Source organism: Chlorocebus sabaeus, chromosome 10 (genome assembly GCF_047675955.1).
Source record: "Chlorocebus sabaeus isolate Y175 chromosome 10, mChlSab1.0.hap1, whole genome shotgun sequence".
Taxonomy (NCBI): domain Eukaryota; kingdom Metazoa; phylum Chordata; class Mammalia; order Primates; family Cercopithecidae; genus Chlorocebus; species Chlorocebus sabaeus.
In genome coordinates, this window is record NC_132913.1 from 97,367,088 (window position 1) to 97,386,167 (window position 19,080).

The window sequence follows — 19,080 nt, forward strand, 5'->3', positions numbered from 1 at the left end:
ACTGAAAATTCTGCTTAGCTTCATAGCTCTTAGCTGACATTTCTGCCTAGATTTTTCCTCAGCCTTTTGGCCCTAAGCAATTTACAAAGTAGCAGATGCCTAGAAAAAAAGAGTGCTGCACAATGTCTGGATGAACCGAAGAAGCCTTCTTTCCCCTAGAAGTCTGGTACCTACAAAAGATATCTGCTAACCTTAGCTTCTACCTGATACCTTCAGTATGTTTTAAAAATTTTGTCCACCCTTTCTAGTGAGACAATTAGTCTGCAGCAAGGTACTTTTTATTATTACAGAAAGCAGAACCGACTTCTTGCCTCCTTTTTTAAGTTGCCGAAAAATAGGAGAACTCAAAAAAGTATCATAGCTCTTTCTCCATACCCATCAAATTCTGATAATTGCCATTTCCTGCTTGTAGAGCACACATTATAGGCAAAATTATATTACCAGAAACCAGTATTCAGTATTTTAAAGAGCATAGCAAAAACTCATTGGTATCTGTAGGGAAAAGAATGGATCAAAGAAACTTGATTTCAGATTCTCTGGGATATCAACCGATCCCTGCTGTTTTCTAGAACCCACAATTTGTAAATTTTAACATGATTGGGGAATCTCTAAACAAAAGATGGCTGGGTGCGGTGGTTCATGCCTGTAATCCCAGATCTTTGGGAGGCCAAGGCAGGAAGATTGCTTGAGGCCAATAGTTTGAGACCAGCGTGGCCAACATGGTGAAACCCTGTCTCTACCAAAACTACAAAAATTATCCGGGCACTGTAGCGCACACCTATAATCCCAGCTACTGGGGAGGCTGAGGCAGGAGAATCACTTGAACCCAGGCAGAGGCTGCAGTGAGCCGAAATCATGCCACTGCACTGCAGTCTGGGCGACTGACAGAGTGAGACTTTGTCTCAAAAAAAAAAAAAATTTTACATTGATGGTGTTATACACTTTACAACTTTAGAGGGGAAAACCCACTTTGCATAATAACTACTTAATCTCCATTTCCCCTTCAAGGTATTTCCGACACCCCAATACTAAATTGAGTGTGGGCCCTATCCAGTGAGTGGTGTTCATTCACGTTGGTAAGCAGGCATTGTCAGACCTCATCATAATGGCTGTTTCCAACATTGTTTGCTATTTAATTCCTTAAGCTTAGGAAGCCAGCCTCCCATGAAAGGGTTTTATGTTGTCTCAAAATTGTTGCAGCTGGAAAATCACTCTCAGCAAACTCCTGAACTGAAGTTTTGTTCTGAAGCCTGTTTCTGTAGATGGACTGTATAGCTCCACCTATTATCATTCTGTTATTCTTTCAACCATTTATTTGTATATATGGCTAATTCCCCTGACTAGATCACATGTTTCTTTAAGGCAAGATTCGTCACCTTTTAGCAGGTGGTTAGTGAATTAATAATTGTTGGTCAACATTTCCAGCAGCTTTAACTACTTTTGATTTGGAGAGGCAAGGGGGCTTAGAATTCATTATATCTCTAGATGCTTTTCATTGTTCTATGCTCCTAAATGTGACGCAACCAACAAAAGTAGAATGTAAAAGGTGACTCGGTTTTCTTTCTGTCGCTTAAAGTCTTCAGATGCTGATGGTCTTGGAAGCCTTAGTTCCATGTTACCTACAAAAGCTAAAGAGGCAGACATCACAGGTGGAGACAGTACCTGCTGCCCGAGAGGAGATTGCGGCCACTGCTGCTCTTGCGACGTCCCTACAGGCCCTTTTATACAGTGTAGAGGTCCTCACCAGGTAATCCCATTGGCAGAAATAGCTGCAGCCTTACGTCATATGTATCCACTGGAAAAAAAAAATGTGATGGGTAAAAATCTAAAACCCAATCTTTATTTACAGATACCTCCTAAACTCAGTCCTTTATGCCTTATAACTGTGAACAGTTCTTGAGTTATTTGAATAAATAATGTTAAGCACTCTGATTAGTAGTAGTAGTAATAATAGTAATAATATTCTTACTATCATTGCTAAACACACATTTGCATATAGCTTGCTGAGCTTCTCCAGCAGTTATAACCCAGTGGTAAACACGTCTTGTGTAAGAAGGCCAATTTAGTGAATTTAAAGAGGTAATCTACATTTTTATTAGTTATTATATTATTTTATGAGACATGGAATGCTTACAATTCCAACTAAGTATTCTTTTATTATTTTACTGTTTGTGAAGTGTTGTGTTTTTTAACTATAATTTCAGAAACTACATAACCAGTATAAACAGCAGAATGTTGTCCTACTATTAGAATTAATAGATTCTCTGTGGGACAGGACTAAACAATTCTGGGAGTTGAGAAATTTGGGAATGGTAAGGTAAATTGGCACCAGAGTTCAGCCCTAAACAAAGTTCAAGCAGTTAGTCCTGTCACAAGATGCTTAGGTACAGAAGCAGAGTCACTAAACTGCCATATGGCAGGAAAGGGGCAGGCAGGGAGCCCTGGATGAGACAAAAATAATAAAATCTGAGCGGGGAAGGTGAATGCAGGACACTATGCATATGATGGACTTTCCTGCTCCATTCCCATCTAAATTAGCTGCCAGGAAATATTCTTCCCCAGGATAGGGATGGGGAAACCTTTTACCTTTGCTCCTCCATTCCATTCTGCCATGCTGTGTGTCCAATCTAAAGTTCCAGATCCTTAGTGTGAAATTGTCTATGCCTCCACCAAAAGGCACCAACTCCCCCAGTCCCATCTTGCTGTGTTGGTAAGGGGGAAGCCCTTTAGTCCAAGGACTTTTTCAGCATGCATCAGCAAGAAAGACAGAAAGTGGGATTGTAATTCATTAACATCAATAGATGTTTAGTTTCTAATCATGAGCTACATTGCCAAACTAGACAAGCAGAATATTGCCCAAAAGCCTTCTGTAGACTATCATCCTGAAATGTTCATATGCACCTAATCTAAGGAAATGGGAAGAGTTGGTGCAGAAAGCCATGACAAATTGCCTCCTCCAAGGAGAGAGAGTTTTCTATGCTATTGCTGATGGTTTCATGAAAGTCCCAGAAGAATATCCTAAAGAGGAAGGAAAGACTTACACTCTTCCTTCTGTACCCATCTGGTTATATAACTAGCTTTTTCCTACAACTAGCGGAAAGAAAAGCAGTCAGTAGTTTCCAATTGCCACTGTATTTCTATTTTATATCTATATCTATATGTACAGATACAGATATATAGTTATCTATATCTGTATATCTATATATAGATATATATATAGAGAGAGAGACAGAGAGAGAGAGAGAAAGAGAGAGACTCACTCTGTCACCCAGGCTGGAGTTCACTGGCATGATCTTGGTTCACTGCAACCTCTGCCTCCCAGGTTTAAGCAATTCTCATGCCTCAGTCCTGCAAAAAGCTGGGATTATAGGCATGTGCCACCACGCCCGGATAATTTTTGTATTTTTAGTAGAGACGGGGTTGCCCCATGTTGGCCAGCCTGGTCTTGAACTCCTGGCCTCAAGTGATCCGCCCACCTTGGCCTCCCAGAGTGCTGGGATTACAGGTGTGAGCCACCATGGTCAGCCTATTTCTCCTCATATTACATAATGTTAAAGCTTTCCTCATTTCTATACCTTTTTATAAGGATAAGTCAATTAACTTATCCAAAACTGACTTACTCAAAATGTCACAAAGAGTTATGGATGGAGCTCTGGCATTTAAAATTCTGTGGCTTTAAATATTTCAGTGCATTTAATATTCTTTTGGCAGAGAAGACTAGCCTCATTCGTTGGTAGTAGTTACTCAAACCAAAATTGGCTTCACTGTGTTTACAAAAAGAAGGTAAGAATCCCCTAATTTCTCCACATTCCTAGTTTTTTTTAAACTCACGACAAAAGAAATTTAACAATTGTATAGGTAGTATTACATAAATATATCACAAGTACATTAGTTTTAACTGTAGTATAACATGTTATACAAACTTACAGCCTTTAAGCAAAACCCACTTATTGTCTCACAGTTGTGTAGGCCAGGAGTCCAGACAGGCTCAGCTGGATTCTCTGCTCAGGGTTTCTCAAGGTGGAAGTCAAGTTGTCAGCTAGTCTGAACTTTTATCTGAAGGCACTAGGGAAGAATGAACTTCCAAGCTCATTCAATTTTTTGGCAGAATCTAGTTCCATGCAGCTTTAGGTCTGAGGTCCCATTTCCTGGCTGGCTGTCAGCCAGGCCCCACTCTGCATTGAGAAGGCACCTGCATTTCTTCTCACATTCTCCCCTCTACCTTCCAGCCAGCAATAGCACCTTGAATCTTTATGCTTCAAATCTCTCTGCCCCCAGCCAGAGAAGACTCTGCTTTTGAAGGGTTGGTATGATTAGATTAGGCCTATGCAGACACTCCCCCTTTTGGCCACATAATGTAACATAATCACTAGAGTAACACCACGGGGCAAAGATATTGGGAGCCATCTCTAAATTGTGTCTATCACAACAGGCACAGGACAAGGAGATCTGGTGTGATTGTTAAAAGCTTACTTTCTAGCCATCCCCAGCACACAGAAAGTAAGCAACAAAGAAGCAAGCCTTGATGATTTCATAAAAGCAGTTGCTTTAAAAAACTGCATTATGCCTTTTTCGTCCTAGATGCCAATACAGAGGCAAATTTTACCTATTATTTAAAGTAAATCCGGCAGATATAAAATGAGACAATTCAGATCTATTACTCACCATCTAAATTACTGACTTACAATAGATACTAATTTACTCACTTTCCTGGGTAGCCTTAGGTGTGATGTGACTAGGAGAATTCTTTTATTCTTTGATAGTTTCTCAGAAAAAATAGAGTAGTTGATAATGTAGGTGTAGTTAATGTAGATAATGTAGTTGTAGTGTAGGTGGCCAAAGTGGTATATACATCCTTGCCTTTTACTTATCATCTAGAGTGGTGAACTACCCAGTAAAACTGAAGAATGAGCTCTTAACTCTCAACTGGTACAGACTTAGAAGTCTGTAGATATTTCATAAATGTCTTGTTGGAAGAGTCATTTTGTTTATTACTCAGAACCAAGAAGTGGAAGAAATTAAATCATGATGAGCTTATAAACCCCTGGGAATCAATGTTCCTTTAAAGTGCCTCTCAGAACAAACAGAAAAGCCCAAAGCTAGACAGCCTGTCTTTTGAAGACTCTAAAACTAACTTAAAACTTATGTGTGCTTCAGTAACTTGAGGATTTAATAAATGTTTCCACTTCTGTTGTTGTTGTTTTGCTGTGATGATTACTGTCATTGTTACAGGCCCATGACAGCCCCACAGATGAGCAGGTGTGACCAAGGTCATAAGGGAACCACCACAGCCAATCACACCATGTCATCTGGGGTGAACACCAGGTAATTCACTGGCCCTTATTCTTCTATGGTCTCTCAATTTCATACAACCCAAATGTCAGCTGTTGCGAATGAAAGGAATCCTGAAAATAGTCAATATTGAGTGTGAAAACCTCCAAGGAAAAGAAAAGAAGGTGAGAGTTTAGAGTTACAAGAAAATACCAAGGCTTCTTTTGAAATTGCCAGAGAAATCTAAACCAACTTCATAAATAGGCATTTGTGTTGTTTTGTTTGCTTGAGCCTGCTAGATGTTCTCTGCCTCCTGGGTGGTCTTTGAACTAGTCCAGTGTTGTTTCATTTGCCTTCAACAAAAGGCAAATAAACAATAATAATCAGGAGGTGGTTTCTCATTCCCAGGGCACTAAGAGTCAACTTACCTTCATCTGGACAGATTTTCTGCAGACATTTCATCCAAACTTTGACATATGCCCTCAGATGATGCTTTTCATGGTTGTTAACTTAATCTCCTTCTCTTGTTTTGGTGTAACTCAGCTACTGGTTATACTAGTTAATATTTTACCCGTTTCATTCCATCTGTGTTAGCTTTAAATATTCTGAAATACACAAAAACCTAATTAGCTTCCTCCTACAAGGAAGATTTAAGATAGGGCAAACCAAGAATCAGCTTAAGAAAAAGTTCTCTTTTCCCAGTATGAAGTAGTTGGCATGGAAATCATAAGGAGAAATTCAATAAATTTTCACTCTCTCTGAAGTCTATTTTTAAGTGTGTATCATTATTCATGTAAAGTTAATTCCCTGCTCATCATATATATTCATATTAAGAATAAAACAAAAATAAATTCCAAATCCAGCTATAAATTGCCTGGTGTGATGGTTAACTCATGCCTCAATTTCCTATATTAAGGGAAAATGATATACTGTAGTTTAAATGATATTTAGGGACTTCTCTAGGCTCATTGGGTTAAATGAGGGCTTCTAAAGAAGAAAGAGGGCTTCTAAAGTCTTAATATCCATGAATCACAAAGCAGTAAATCTCCAGAACTGAAAGGAAGTCAGCCATGATTCTCCTTCCCATCACTTAAGACAGAGCACATGGTATTAAAACTATAACTTAAATTTCAAAATGTCCAAAAATTAATCTCATCTGGCTATATTCCATGAGTTTGTATATATTTTTATAATTGTTGTCTTTACCCAAATCACACAACAATAAAACAGCTTTTGTAGCAGCTGTAATTGCAGTATATGTGGTAGCCACATGAAAGATAAAGCTTTTATACTTTAGGAGTAATATATGTATATTTGTGAGCTTATCAAAATATATAGCTTCAAGGACTTGTCATATGAAGAAGTCTATAAGAAGTCCCAACCAAAGGACCCCATTCTTGCTCTAATAGTTATGTAGACTGTTTCTCTAACTCCCAGGTACCAGGAACAAGGAGCCAAACTGCACTTTATCAGGTACAGAAAAACTTGCTCTAATTTCATACCAATTCTGACATCTTGAGATGATTGCCTTTTAAACTGGTTTATGGCTCTGTTAGATTTCGTTTGACGAATAACATACTATTTCCGGGTAAACCCCAAAAAGTAGCTTTACTACAATTTGGGATGACAATCTGTTCTAGGCTGAGAAGTTTTCTTTATCCTTCAGATGAGGTTCTCCTTGGCCTCATCCTACTGATTCATTAACTCATTAGGATTCTTACATTTTTCTTCGGTGTAATACCCTCTTCTCACAACTGCCACATGAGTACATTTTGAGACCCCTAGTTAATCTTTTACAATTTCCCAGGGAAAACCTTCATTTACTGGAGGAAGGGCAAGGCCTTCCCAGAGAGGAACTGGATGAACGAATTGCTCGGGAAGAGTTCAGAAGACCCCGGGAGTCCTTACTGAATATTTGCACAGAGTTCTATAAGCACTGTGGGCCGCGGCTGAAGATCTTGCAAAATCTGGCTGGGGAGCCTCGGGTCACTGCCCTGGAATTGCTGGATGTGAAGTCTCACATGAGGTACTGGCCTCGCTTTCCCTGCCCCAAGTGTGAACACAGCTTGGCCCACGTGTCTGAATGTGTGTGTTGGGTTGAGAGTGGGCATCCTCCAGGAAAAACACTTAAGATAGAAAGATTTGTTTCCTGTGACTTAGGTACACATCATACAGAACCCTCTGGTCAAGTGTGCATTAAGTCCATCAAACAGGATATTAGGGTGGACAAGGGGAAAATGTTCTTAAGACAGAAAAGCATAGTTTATATGTTCGCTTCTCAATAAAAGAGAAACAAAGGGAAATTTTATCACCTTAATTCTTAGAAAAGTAGCCTTCTTCTCACTACTATTTACTGCCCAGATTCTAATTTTTCACAAGAATTGGATGTTTCTTCTGTGTTATTTTACATGAGGAATGCACAACTGCTTTCTGCTTCTAGGGCCCCTAAAAAGCCTGTAATGAACCCTGCAGGAAAGTAAGCAGTTTTAACTCAGCCAACTTGTTTATATATATCCCCTTTATATAAACAGCCTTCCAACGATTAAAAAAATGTGTCCTGGTAAGAATTCTGAACTAGATGAGGCCAGTTGTCATTTACATGTTTTGCTCTTAGTGTGCTAGGGAAAGGCCCCAGAATTATATCCCTGTGCACTCATATTTCATCTTCCTACAGAGTTGCTATTTCACATGAAATTCATGCTAAAGGCTGTATTTGTGTTTCAAAAGGAACGTGATTCCAGAAGACCTTCTATTCAGATTTATAATCGTTTGTTAAGGGTGATGAAAATCCCTTCAAAGAAAAATGTCAGGGATATCAGAAGATTCACTTGGAAAATTTAATGTATCTATAAAGGTTAAGGTAGAGTTAGGTCCAGCCACTTCCAAATAATGTTGCAATTTGGCAAAACTCACAGTTTCCTGGTTATTGCCTTTTTTTAATTTAGGAAGTACTCAATGAAGGAAAATGAGAAGACAGAAATGTATAGTGAACGCAGGTTCTTTTTCTTCCAGTGTAATTTCACATTCTTTGAATTGCAGACTCACACCCAGCATTGCCCTGGAGAACCCCAGGGCCTCACTGGAGTTCACACTCCCTGCTGTGCAGTAATGAGGAAGAGCTTATTTCACACTGAAAAGTTCAGCTCCTAGAAGGGAGCCTTCAGAGGAAGGGGAGGGACATTTGGAGTGTCAAGGTCCTGCTGTCATAGCAACCTAGGGATCTATTCAGCCCCTCCACTTCCTTTTCCACTGGTCTTCTCTAGCTGACCTAAGCGATTCTGTGAACAGAGAAACATCACATTCCCAGAGTCAGAAAATCACTATGACCAATGGCCATTTTGTGAAAGAAAGGGAAAAATATTCCTAAAAGATAGGGGTGTGTGTGTGTGTGTGTGTGTGTGTGTGTGTGTGAGAGAGAAAGAGAGAGAGAGAGAGAGAGAGAGACTATGAGATAGTGACTGTCCCATAACCTGATGGTCTTCCTTAGGGCATTTGGAGGGAGGGGACAGCAAGAGTCAGAGAGGCCTGGAGCTCCCTCTAGAGGCCAATACCTATTAAAGGTTAAATGAACTAGAAATGATTTAGCTCCGTGCCTGGCACTGATCTGGACACAATAGATACTAATGCTAATGAGAATGGTCCAAATACTATGTTAAACACTGGGAATGTAAACTAAGGTCCTGGTCTTCAAGATTATCACGGCTCAATGCAAGAGGCACATAAGAAAATAACTATAATACAAAGTTGCAAGTACTATAATCGCATAGGCATTTATGTATTATTATGTAAAGGATTTGAGGCAACTCAGCAAATATATGAAGGGAGAGTATATACAAATTATAGAGTCAGGATAATGTGTAAGATTTTCAAGGAGTTAATTATCTTTATGATAAGATTAGCACAGGAGATCAATATAAGATCATATTAGATTTTATTCGTGAACCATAAATTTGACTTTCTTAGTTATCAAAGCAATGAGTGAAAAAAAGAGTAATTACAAAATCATAATATAAATAAGTTAAAAACAAAACAGTTGCTCGGTGAAACAATACTTTTTTAAAATATGAAGAACAAGAAAAATATTGTAGGGGCCAAGGGAAATTTTCCCCTTGACTCTCTGAAGGTTTGCTGAAAATCAACTGATAAAAGACAGATAATAATCAAAAAGCATGAAAATGTATTTGATCATAGTTTTACCTGACACAGGAGCCTTCAGGATGAAGACCCAAAAATACAGGGGAAGCTCTCCATTTTTGTTTAACAAAGTATGGATAGCCATGTATAAATATGATTGGACAAAAAGGGTATGATCTCATTAGACCAAGTGAGGAAACCCAACATGGCCTGTGCTTTTAGATTCTTCTTGGCCTTTCTGGTTAGCATTCCTTCCTTCTGGGAATGGGGCAAGACCGTTTCTGGAAAGGGGGTGTTCTTATGACCTACAGTCAAACAAGATGGGTCAGACAGTTTCTGTATGGCTAGTTTTTACACAGAAAGATAGGGGAAAATTAGTGTAATATCTTTAAGTTTTATGGCTGGCTTCAGGAAAAAGGGTTCTGGTTTCAATGACCTGCTTTGAGGAAAAGGGTCTCCAGTTTCCATGGCTAGCCTTGGAAAAGAATGAGAGGCCACAGAGAGGAGGGCAGGAGAAGATCAGTGAAACACTTTGGGTTCTGAGGTCTTCATTTTGGGGTATTGCTTTCTGAGCTTCAACAGTCTCCTGGTTGGTGTTTGTTAAAGGAAAGAGTGGTGAGAACAGACATCCCTATAGTAGGTAAAGTGCTGGTTGTACATGGCTGGATGCCTGTTAGTATATAAAGTTGGCACAATGTCATAATGCAGTTCAGCAAAAGCAATTGATCTGAAGCCAGGATAATGTCATTCAAGAGCACAGCTATTTCATGGCCTGGGTCGATAGGAGGGCAACATTTTTATTGCCCAGGGAATATTTAGACTAAATGCCCTTTATTAATGCCATTTCTCACAACAACCTTTTGAAAAAGACAGGCCTGCCATAGTCTCTGACCGAATAGAGATATTCTATGTTGCTGAGTAGGGGCGGATCCAGATGCTTTGAACTCACTCTAAGCAAAGGATGTAATTAAGGCTCCTCTTATAAATTAAGTGCGCCCTTGAATATATGTAGAAGTCAGAGCTTAATATATAAATTTGCGAATTGAGGGTAGTATTAAATCGTTCTTAAATTATAAGAATAGATAATGTCACCCAAGAATGAAAAGTTGATTTTTAAAAAGAGAAAGAGAAATGGGATGATATAAAAAATACAAATGTTTGCCGAAATAATTCGAATCAAACCAACAAGTTAAGAAGCATTGCTAAGGCAATCTGTACTTCTGAATTTGCAGAATGTATGGTTGATTACAAGGCTCTTGACGAAAATATTCTTGATTAGATAGAGTCTCTGCCCTACAGAAATGTATTGCTTCATTTGTCCAACCCAGTGCTGCCAAAGCAGCTGGATAACAGAATCTGCAAATTCTCTCTCTCTCATGTGTGGTCTCTATCTCTCTCATTTTCTTTCTTTCTCTTTTCCTCTCTCCCTCACCCTCTCAATGGGAAAATCTCTTGTGTTCCCACTGGGAAAGAACCATAGGAAAGTTTTTTGGTTATGCATGTGATAGTACAGCAAAGACTGTGGGAAAGGGAAATTTTGTTTTATGTGCAAAATGAATTTATTTTGTCACGTGACCAGGAATTAGAGAAATTCAGGTAGTAATCCCTAAAATGGCTCTTAAATTCAGCTCTACGTATTCTTTGGAAACTTAAAATAGACAGATTGATTATTTCACAAGCACTTCTCAATGTTACCTTTAAAATAATAAGAGAAAAGAAATAAGTGCATATAGATATACTCTTATTTGTCACACAAATAACCTGAGAAGTAAAGAATTATTTTCTGTATATCAAATTCATGAGAAAGAGATAAACAAAAGAATGTATAAGCGTTTAAAATGATTTCTTTAAAGCACTCACATTCACACACAATTCCAGGACGATGTGAATATGTTCAGTTTGGAGAGAAGACAGTGGGAATTAGGAGACAATAACTATTTCTTGATAATGAAGGGTCATGATGGAGAAGATGGATTGGATTTATGCTTTCAGAATTAAGCCTAGTAGGAAGAAATTAAAGGGAATTTGGAGGCCTAACATGAAAGTAACCTCTCACAGTGTGGACCTCCAAAGAGGAAATAAGTTGCCTTGTACAGTAATGAATTTTCTATCCATGGAGCTAGTCACATAAAGCAATTGTAGAACACTCTAAATAATCAGAGAGGTAATGACCTTGGCTGTGATTTGTAAACCAGGATGTCTATCAAAATCAACTGAGGAGCTCTTACCCTCTAGATCCTTTCAAACAGTTATTCACTCTTCTGTTCTCTTGGAGTAATCACAATTTCTCTTTATTACAATATGTGAGATAAAGAATTATATGATATTACCACTGCACTACTCCTAATGCGTCAGTGGATCTGTGCAGTGACTAAGAACAGCTAATATCATAAAACAAGTGACAACTAGGAATCCTGTACCTCCTGGCGGAAGTAGACACCACACACACCACCTGCTAAGTACTCTTGCCAAAAAATCAAAACTGAGTCTGCAGATGTAGGCCCTGGATTTAACTTCCAATTGAATTAAATACAAAGGCAGTAGGATAGATTAAATTACACCGTGGAGATTCAATCAGTAGAGTGTTGCTACAGAGAATTTCTTTAATAAATAACAAGATAAGGCCGGGCGTGGTGATTCACGCCTGTAATCCCAGCACTTTGGGAGGCCGAGGTGGGCAGATCATGAGGTCAAGAGATCAAGACCATCCTGGCCAATATAGTGAAATCTTCGTCTCTACTAAAAATACAAAAATTAGCTGGGCGTGGTGACACACACCTGTAGTCCCAGCTACTCAGGAGGCTGAGGCAGGAGAATCACTTGTACCTGGGAGGCAGAGGTTGCAGTGAGCCGAGATCGCACCATTGCACTCCAGCCTGGCAACAGAGCGAGACTCCGTCTCAAAAAAAAAAAAAAAAAAAAAAGTCAAGATAACAAAAAAGTACAGAAGAGGGGGAATCTACATATTAAAAGAGACTTAAAGACATCAACAAATTGAAATTTATGGGCCTTTTTTTTCCTAATTTCTAAAAAAAAAAAAAGTAAGTATGAGATAGTGTGTGAATATTGAAAACTGACTGGATATTGGAATTTTTCAAAAAGAAGAATTATTTTTAATTTGTTAAATGTCATATTGTGTTGTGTTTAATTTTTCTCAGTCCATAATTTGGAGACACATACTGAAATATGTCTGGGTAAATGGTATGGTGCTTGGGATTTACTTTAAAATAGTCTAGGGTGGGGAAAGGGGGAGTGTTTGAGGGTATAAGTAAAACAAGAGTCACTGTAGGCCGAGTACAGTGGCTCACACATGTAATCCCAGCACTTTTGGGAGACTGAGGCAGGCAGATTGCTTGAGTCCAGGAGCTCAAAACCAGCGTGACTAATGTAGCAAAACCCCATCTCTACAAAAACTACAAAAATTAGCCGGGCATGGGGCTGTGGACCTGTAGTCCCAGCTACCTGGGAGGCTGAGGTTGAGTGATGGGTATATTGGGGGCTTACTATATACTCATCTCTCTACCTTTTTATATGTTTGAGATTTGCCAAAATAAAAGTTAAAAATATATAGATTTCTGGGCCCAGACCTTAGAAGTTCTTTTTTATTTTTAGATGGAGTCTTGCTCTGTCACCCAGGCTAGAGTGCAGTGGCACAATCTCCTCAGCCTCCCGAGTAGTTGGGATTATGAGCCCCCACCACCACGCCAAGCTAATTTTTGTATTTTTAGTAGAGACAGGGTTTCACCATCTTGGCCAGGCTGGTCTTGAACTCCTGACCTCATGATCCACTGGCCTCGGCCTCCCAAAGTGCTAGGATTACAGGTGTGAACCACCACGCCCAGCCAGAAGTTCTTATTTATGAGATTATTGGAAGTCCTGGGAAATTATATTTTTTTTCATTTTCCTTTTAAGCTGTGTTTAAAAAAAATAAAAATAAAAATAAATAAGAGGTGCCAGTGTGAACCTGACTGCCTACAGGACATTATGACTATTATGAGCTTTTTCAACCCTAAGATTCCATGACTCAGGGAGGATTATTTCCAGAGCTTTTCCAGTACAAACTTGTCAAAACAAACGAACAAACAAACCTTATTTTTCCGTTTATCTCAAATCTCCTCCTCTCTTTAGTAACAATCCTGAAAACTTTCCATGTATGGTATGGCTGCTCCTGCTGATGCCATCCACACATGCATTCCTAGGTAACGTTATGCCTGTCTGCTCCCCTCCTCCATCAGGAGTCCTCTGTCCTACATTCCAGTTCCATAGAATCCTTTGCCTGACTAACTCAACATGTACTGATTGAAGCCAAAGATTCAAATAATGGGTGGTAGTAACTTAATGTATTACCCTTCCTAAAGAAATTTGTTTTCAAATGAATTTTCAGTATCTTGACAAAGAATATGAACATTTCAGCCACTGTGTCTTAGGTGTATTTTTTAGAATATAAGCTTTTCTTGAGGAAAAAAAAATCAAGCTCAAATCATACAGCATGTTGTACGATATTTTTATGAATGAGTATACATTACCTCTTAATATTATCTTGTACACATTCTGGAACTACTCAGTACATTTTATCAGGAGCCACTGTAAAGTGTTTAAATACTTTCTCCTTCATACAAAATTAAATTAAGTTGGCTTTAAGGCTATGTACATCTTTATATTTGTATTGTTTATTATTTGGAAATTGGTAATCCATATCTAGTTCTTTTTTTTTTTTTTTTTTTTTTTTTTGAGAGGGAGTCTCGCGCTTTCGCCCAGGCTGGAGTGCAGTGGCTGGATCGCAGCTCACTGCAAGCTCCGTCTCCCGGGTTTGTGCCATTCTCCTGCCTCAGCCTCCCTATAGCTGGGACTACAGGCGCCCGCCACCTCACCCGGCTATTTTTTTGTATTTTTTAGTAGAGACGGGGTTTCACTGTATTAGCCAGGATGGTCTCGATCTCCTGACCTCGTAATCCGCCCGTCTCGGCCTCCCAAAGTGCTGGGATTACAGGCTTGAGCCACCGCGCCCGGCCCCATATCTAGTTCTAAAGATTATTTCGTTTACTATTACATTTACTAGAAACCTTATTTGCCCAATTAATCTATTTGGCCAATTCTCCTTCAGAAAATCTAACACTTAGAACATCAACACTTGGGTCTGGTGACTGCAAGCCTGGGCCAACCCTGAGGGAAGCACAACTTTCCCTCTGGCAGTTTCTGTATGGAACCGAGTTGGGAAATCTAAGAAGTAGAGACAACCAAAACCAATGTCATCCAGACAGTACAACTGGGTCTATTAGATAAAGAATCTCAACAGAGAGAAAGGATCCATGTATAAGACAAAAAGAGAGGAGGAGGCTTTAAAGGAGAGGAATGGAAATGGAGCCTGAAGAACTCCTTGGGTTGCAACAAAAACCAAGAGCATTTTTTATAAGGTGGCTTTGACCTTGACTATGGGTACTGAGGGAGTTCTGAAGCCATGAAATTTCCAAGGACATTTGATATTAGTGATTTTATTGTTCATTAAAGTTAGGTTCTCTTTTATATGCATATATGTCATATATATAATATACATGTACATCCTCAGAAGTAACATTCCCTAAATATATTTGGCCTATCCTTAATCTCTGGATTGTAGTTTCCTTATCAGATGCTCTTTACATGTCGTCTCTGAAACATTCTATGATTCTCTCTTAATATGGATGTGTAGGTATCACTGTTCTGGTATATGGGAGAGCAGAGGGATAGAGGATGTTGGGAAGAATGTTCTTAGTTCAGGGAGTAGGTGGTCTGGAAGGGGTGATTAATATGATGCTGTGTAGAAAAATTCCCATTGTGTAATTCTACGCTTATTTTATATATTCATATATACACATGTATATATTTTAGGTTGGCAGAAATTGCACACTCCCTTCTGAAGCTGGCACCATATGACACTCAGACAATGGAGAGTCGTGGGCTTCGGCGCTACATCATGGAGATGCTACCCATTACTGACTGGACAGCTGAGGCAGTGAGGCCGGCCCTCATCCTCATTTTAAAAAGATTGGATAGAATGTTCAACAAAATTCATAAGATGCCTACTTTGAGGTGAGAATACCTCCTAGTTAGCTGTTGCTATCATAAATGTCAAAGTTAAGATTTCTCAGTTTTTAAGATGGTGGATCATTCTGGAGTTGAATGAATGACTTGAAAGTTTTCTTTGGTATATGTGCATGGTTAATAGGGTCTATGAATGCCTAAGTAGTAAAGCCTACATTTTGAGAAAAATAACATTTTCTTTAAAAGTGTATGTGCTTATCTTGAAAAATCTATCCATTTCTTAGCTGTCACCCTCCTCATCTGATACAAATAAAAATTTCAATTAGTACCCTTTAATCCCTTTTAAAATAAGGGAGGGTAGGCGTTATAAATGAAACAACTAATGAGAAAAGAAAATGAATTTTATGTTCAAAATACTATATTTAACGTAGCTAGTTAACATATTTAGGTACCAGTTTAGAGAAATTCCAAGCTTTACAATAATCACCAAGCAGCAGCTTAAAAATTTGCAGGATTGAAAACAAACACCTAATTTTCACTTTTTAACCTAATTCAGTGTGATACTAATGAACACTATTAACACTTGATTTTGCTCAGTGACCTGGGAAATATTCATTGGTAGCCTACATATTAGCAGATGTTTTTGAACCACTCAGAGATGTGAACCGAGTTTGGAAACTATAGTGATAGTGAGCAGATAGTTCAACAGGTTAATACTGGTAAACCCACTTACTCAGAAATTTCAAGTTTGGGTTAGTGAGAACATTTTCTGTCCTTTTAAACTAAGCCCAAAAATCAGTGCAACTCCTTCCCAAGAATTTATAGCACTTAATGTTCAATTCATCAGAATTTTTCAGATATTAGTCCATCATCTCCTTCAAACTAATCCAGCCTTCAGGAGTCATTAAAACAAATTGAAAATTTTTATTCTAATAATTGATTATTTGTTTTTATATTCTTTTATACCGTGGCAATGACTGCCTATACATTATTTCAAGATTATTTCAATGGCATGGAAATACCTGTTTCAAAACACTATTTCTTTAGTGATCCCAATAGAACATTTGTGTCTATCAGCAAATGGCTTATCAAAGATTTATAACTGTCTCACAAGGGTGTGTCGAAATAAATTCCTTTCTTAAATACTTCATATCTAAAGATGTTAAACATCTCCAAAAATGACCCATTTCTCATATAATTAAGCCCACTATGAAGAACATCATGCTTCCTGAAAGTAGATTTCTCGATTAGTATACAGGCTTGGTCAGTTGTAGGCAATTTTCTTGGGAGATATGCTATGAATATGGAGTTGGCTTGGATTTAAATTCATTAGGTGATCTCAGTTCAACACAAGAAATGTTGGCTGAACCTGACCTACACGTTACCTTCAGTGTCGGAGATGTCACATAGCCTCATTTATGACTATGTTTCCATTTGTTGTTGCAGATCCCATTTTGCTAGGAAATATAAGCTTAGAAAGTATTGCCAGGAAAATATAAGGAAATACTGTTAATATCAGTAAAGCCCAAGTTGTTTGTTTTGGGGCCATAGGCATGAATCTTTCAGTACTAGGACAATTATGAAATGGATTGACTTTTATTACAGAAAATTCCGTATTCATTTAATTGGGTTATGTATACAATAACACCATTTATACTACCATACAAAGTAGCCAAAAAATACATATCATTTCTTGGGAGGCCAAGAAAGAACATTGTGTAAGTAAACTATTTTCTTCTAATGTGATCTTCTTGGCAGGAGTTAAGCTATATAAATCAAATCAGTGGTAGTCTGGTGTAAAAACTGATGGGCCTGTGTAGTCTGATAAACAGGTTTCAGAAATGTAGCTGGGGTCAGATTAGTTCTATTGGGAGTAATTACCCCTGTGATCAGTTTTCTACAATGGTAGTCGTAGGACCCTCTGTCAAAGCTAAAACCAGGGAAATTAAAATGCAACCCGTTCATCATCTTTGTTTTTTCTTCAATAGATTTAGTCGAATGGGGCAGGCCTGCCTCTGCTACGTTTTCAGTATCTTCTTCCCCTCCCAGTGTGCTCTGTGCTTTTGGAACAATATGGGTAAACTTCATCCCAGAGACACATCCTGTCTTAGATGGCGTCAGAATCACTGTCTCATTCACTTGTTTCAGACTCTCCAGAAGGGAGCCAAGCCGCTAATGGCGCCTATATTGTATTCCAGGCGACAGGTTGAGTGGGAGCCTGCCAGCAATTTGATTGAAGGGGTTTGTTTGACACTTCAGAGGCAGCCAATCATATCCTTCCTGCCTCACCTTAGGTCACTGATCAATGTCTGTGTCAATCTGGTGAGTAGCCAAGTGGCAATCTTATGAAACTTTGTACAATGTAACTCTGCTATTGACTTCTCTGAATTGAAGATTTACAGGTCAACCACTTTGTGCCCCTATCTGCCCATGAAAACAGACGGCTCAGGTGACACTGAAAATAGTGAGGTACATTTCAAGGTGGTGTGTGGGGAGATCCAGGAACCCATCCCTACACAGAAGGGATTTTGGTGTGCTGCTTCCCATGCGCTACTTTGACAATTCACCTCTTCAAGTTGCGCTGAGAGTTGAGGGCTGCCAGTTGGAGAGTGGGGTGGCGGAGCCTGCACAATTGGCTAGAAGTTGAGGTAGTCTGGGTGGGGGAACTTAAAATGCAAAGACGATTTTTTTCTTTTATGGTGCAAAATGACACTATGAGTTGGCCAGTCTAGGATTTATGTGAAGAAAAAAAAAATTTTTAATTGTTTATGTAATATCTAGAGTCTGGTCCTGACAAGGTTTTGTAAAATGTATGGAAACCATGTTAGAGCATCTCATTAAATAGGACGTGCTGCTTCACTAGCTGAGCAATAAATCTGTAGTTGGAATGCCTAGTGCAAATAGAGCTGTTGCCATCATCATTGTTGTCAGTATTTGCTCCATCAAGGAATGTTGACTGCATTCCTTTGAATTCACTAGTAAGTGTCCAATCTCCTGATTAGAATAGCTTTTTGATTCATCTCTCATTATTTACATAGTTAACTATAAACAACATTCTACAAAACCTTGGCTGAATTCAGTGTAATGTTCGATCTGACTCCAGACATTACATGCCTTCAGAAGGCATCAAGAAAGAAATGATTGAAAGTAACATGCCCAACCTTCAATTTATTATTTTTATTATCATCATCATTGAGACTCCCTTACTACGGTTGCATGAAGTTGCAATAGTCAAGGCTGGTCATGTGCTCTGTTTGTATTTCAGGTCATGGGAGTGGTAGGACCTTCCAGTGTTGCTGACGGATTACCCCTTCTTCATCTCAGCCCTTATCTCTCACCACCTCTACCCTTCAGCACAGCTGTTGTCCGGCTTGTAGCGTTGCAGATACAGGTGTGACTGCCTTACCTGTTTGTCACGCTCATTAAGTTGCTGGTTGAGGCACCAGATCATGGTGTTCTCGTTTTTTCTGCAAAGGCTGGGCAAAATCTGTGAAACAAAAGTGTAAACATCTCCAAACTTTTATAGATTTGGAGCTTTAGCCCTGAGCTTGGCCCTAAGTTGTGCTTCTGTAATTCTTCTTGAGATCTCAAATATAGCAGAGTCATTTAGTCCTGCCACAACTTCAGGAACCGCTTCAGTCATTTAAAATGTGT

General features: G+C 38.9%; 1 protein-coding gene across 13 annotated transcripts in view; it reads left to right on the forward strand.

Annotated features, from left to right (window-relative positions):
* Positions 1–19,080, forward strand: part of UNC80 (unc-80 homolog, NALCN channel complex subunit) — a 230,615-nt gene that overhangs the window by 183,879 nt on the left and 27,656 nt on the right. For all 13 annotated transcript variants that reach the window (XM_038001602.2, XM_038001590.2, XM_038001588.2 and 10 more), the window contains 7 exons: positions 1,577–1,747; positions 5,233–5,325; positions 6,709–6,744; positions 7,079–7,297; positions 15,274–15,474; positions 17,625–17,748; positions 18,692–18,817. In XM_038001602.2, the coding sequence (XP_037857530.1) occupies positions 1,577–1,747; positions 5,233–5,325; positions 6,709–6,744; positions 7,079–7,297; positions 15,274–15,474; positions 17,625–17,748; positions 18,692–18,817 (970 nt within the window). The remainder of the gene's footprint in view (positions 1–1,576; positions 1,748–5,232; positions 5,326–6,708; positions 6,745–7,078; positions 7,298–15,273; positions 15,475–17,624; positions 17,749–18,691; positions 18,818–19,080) is intronic.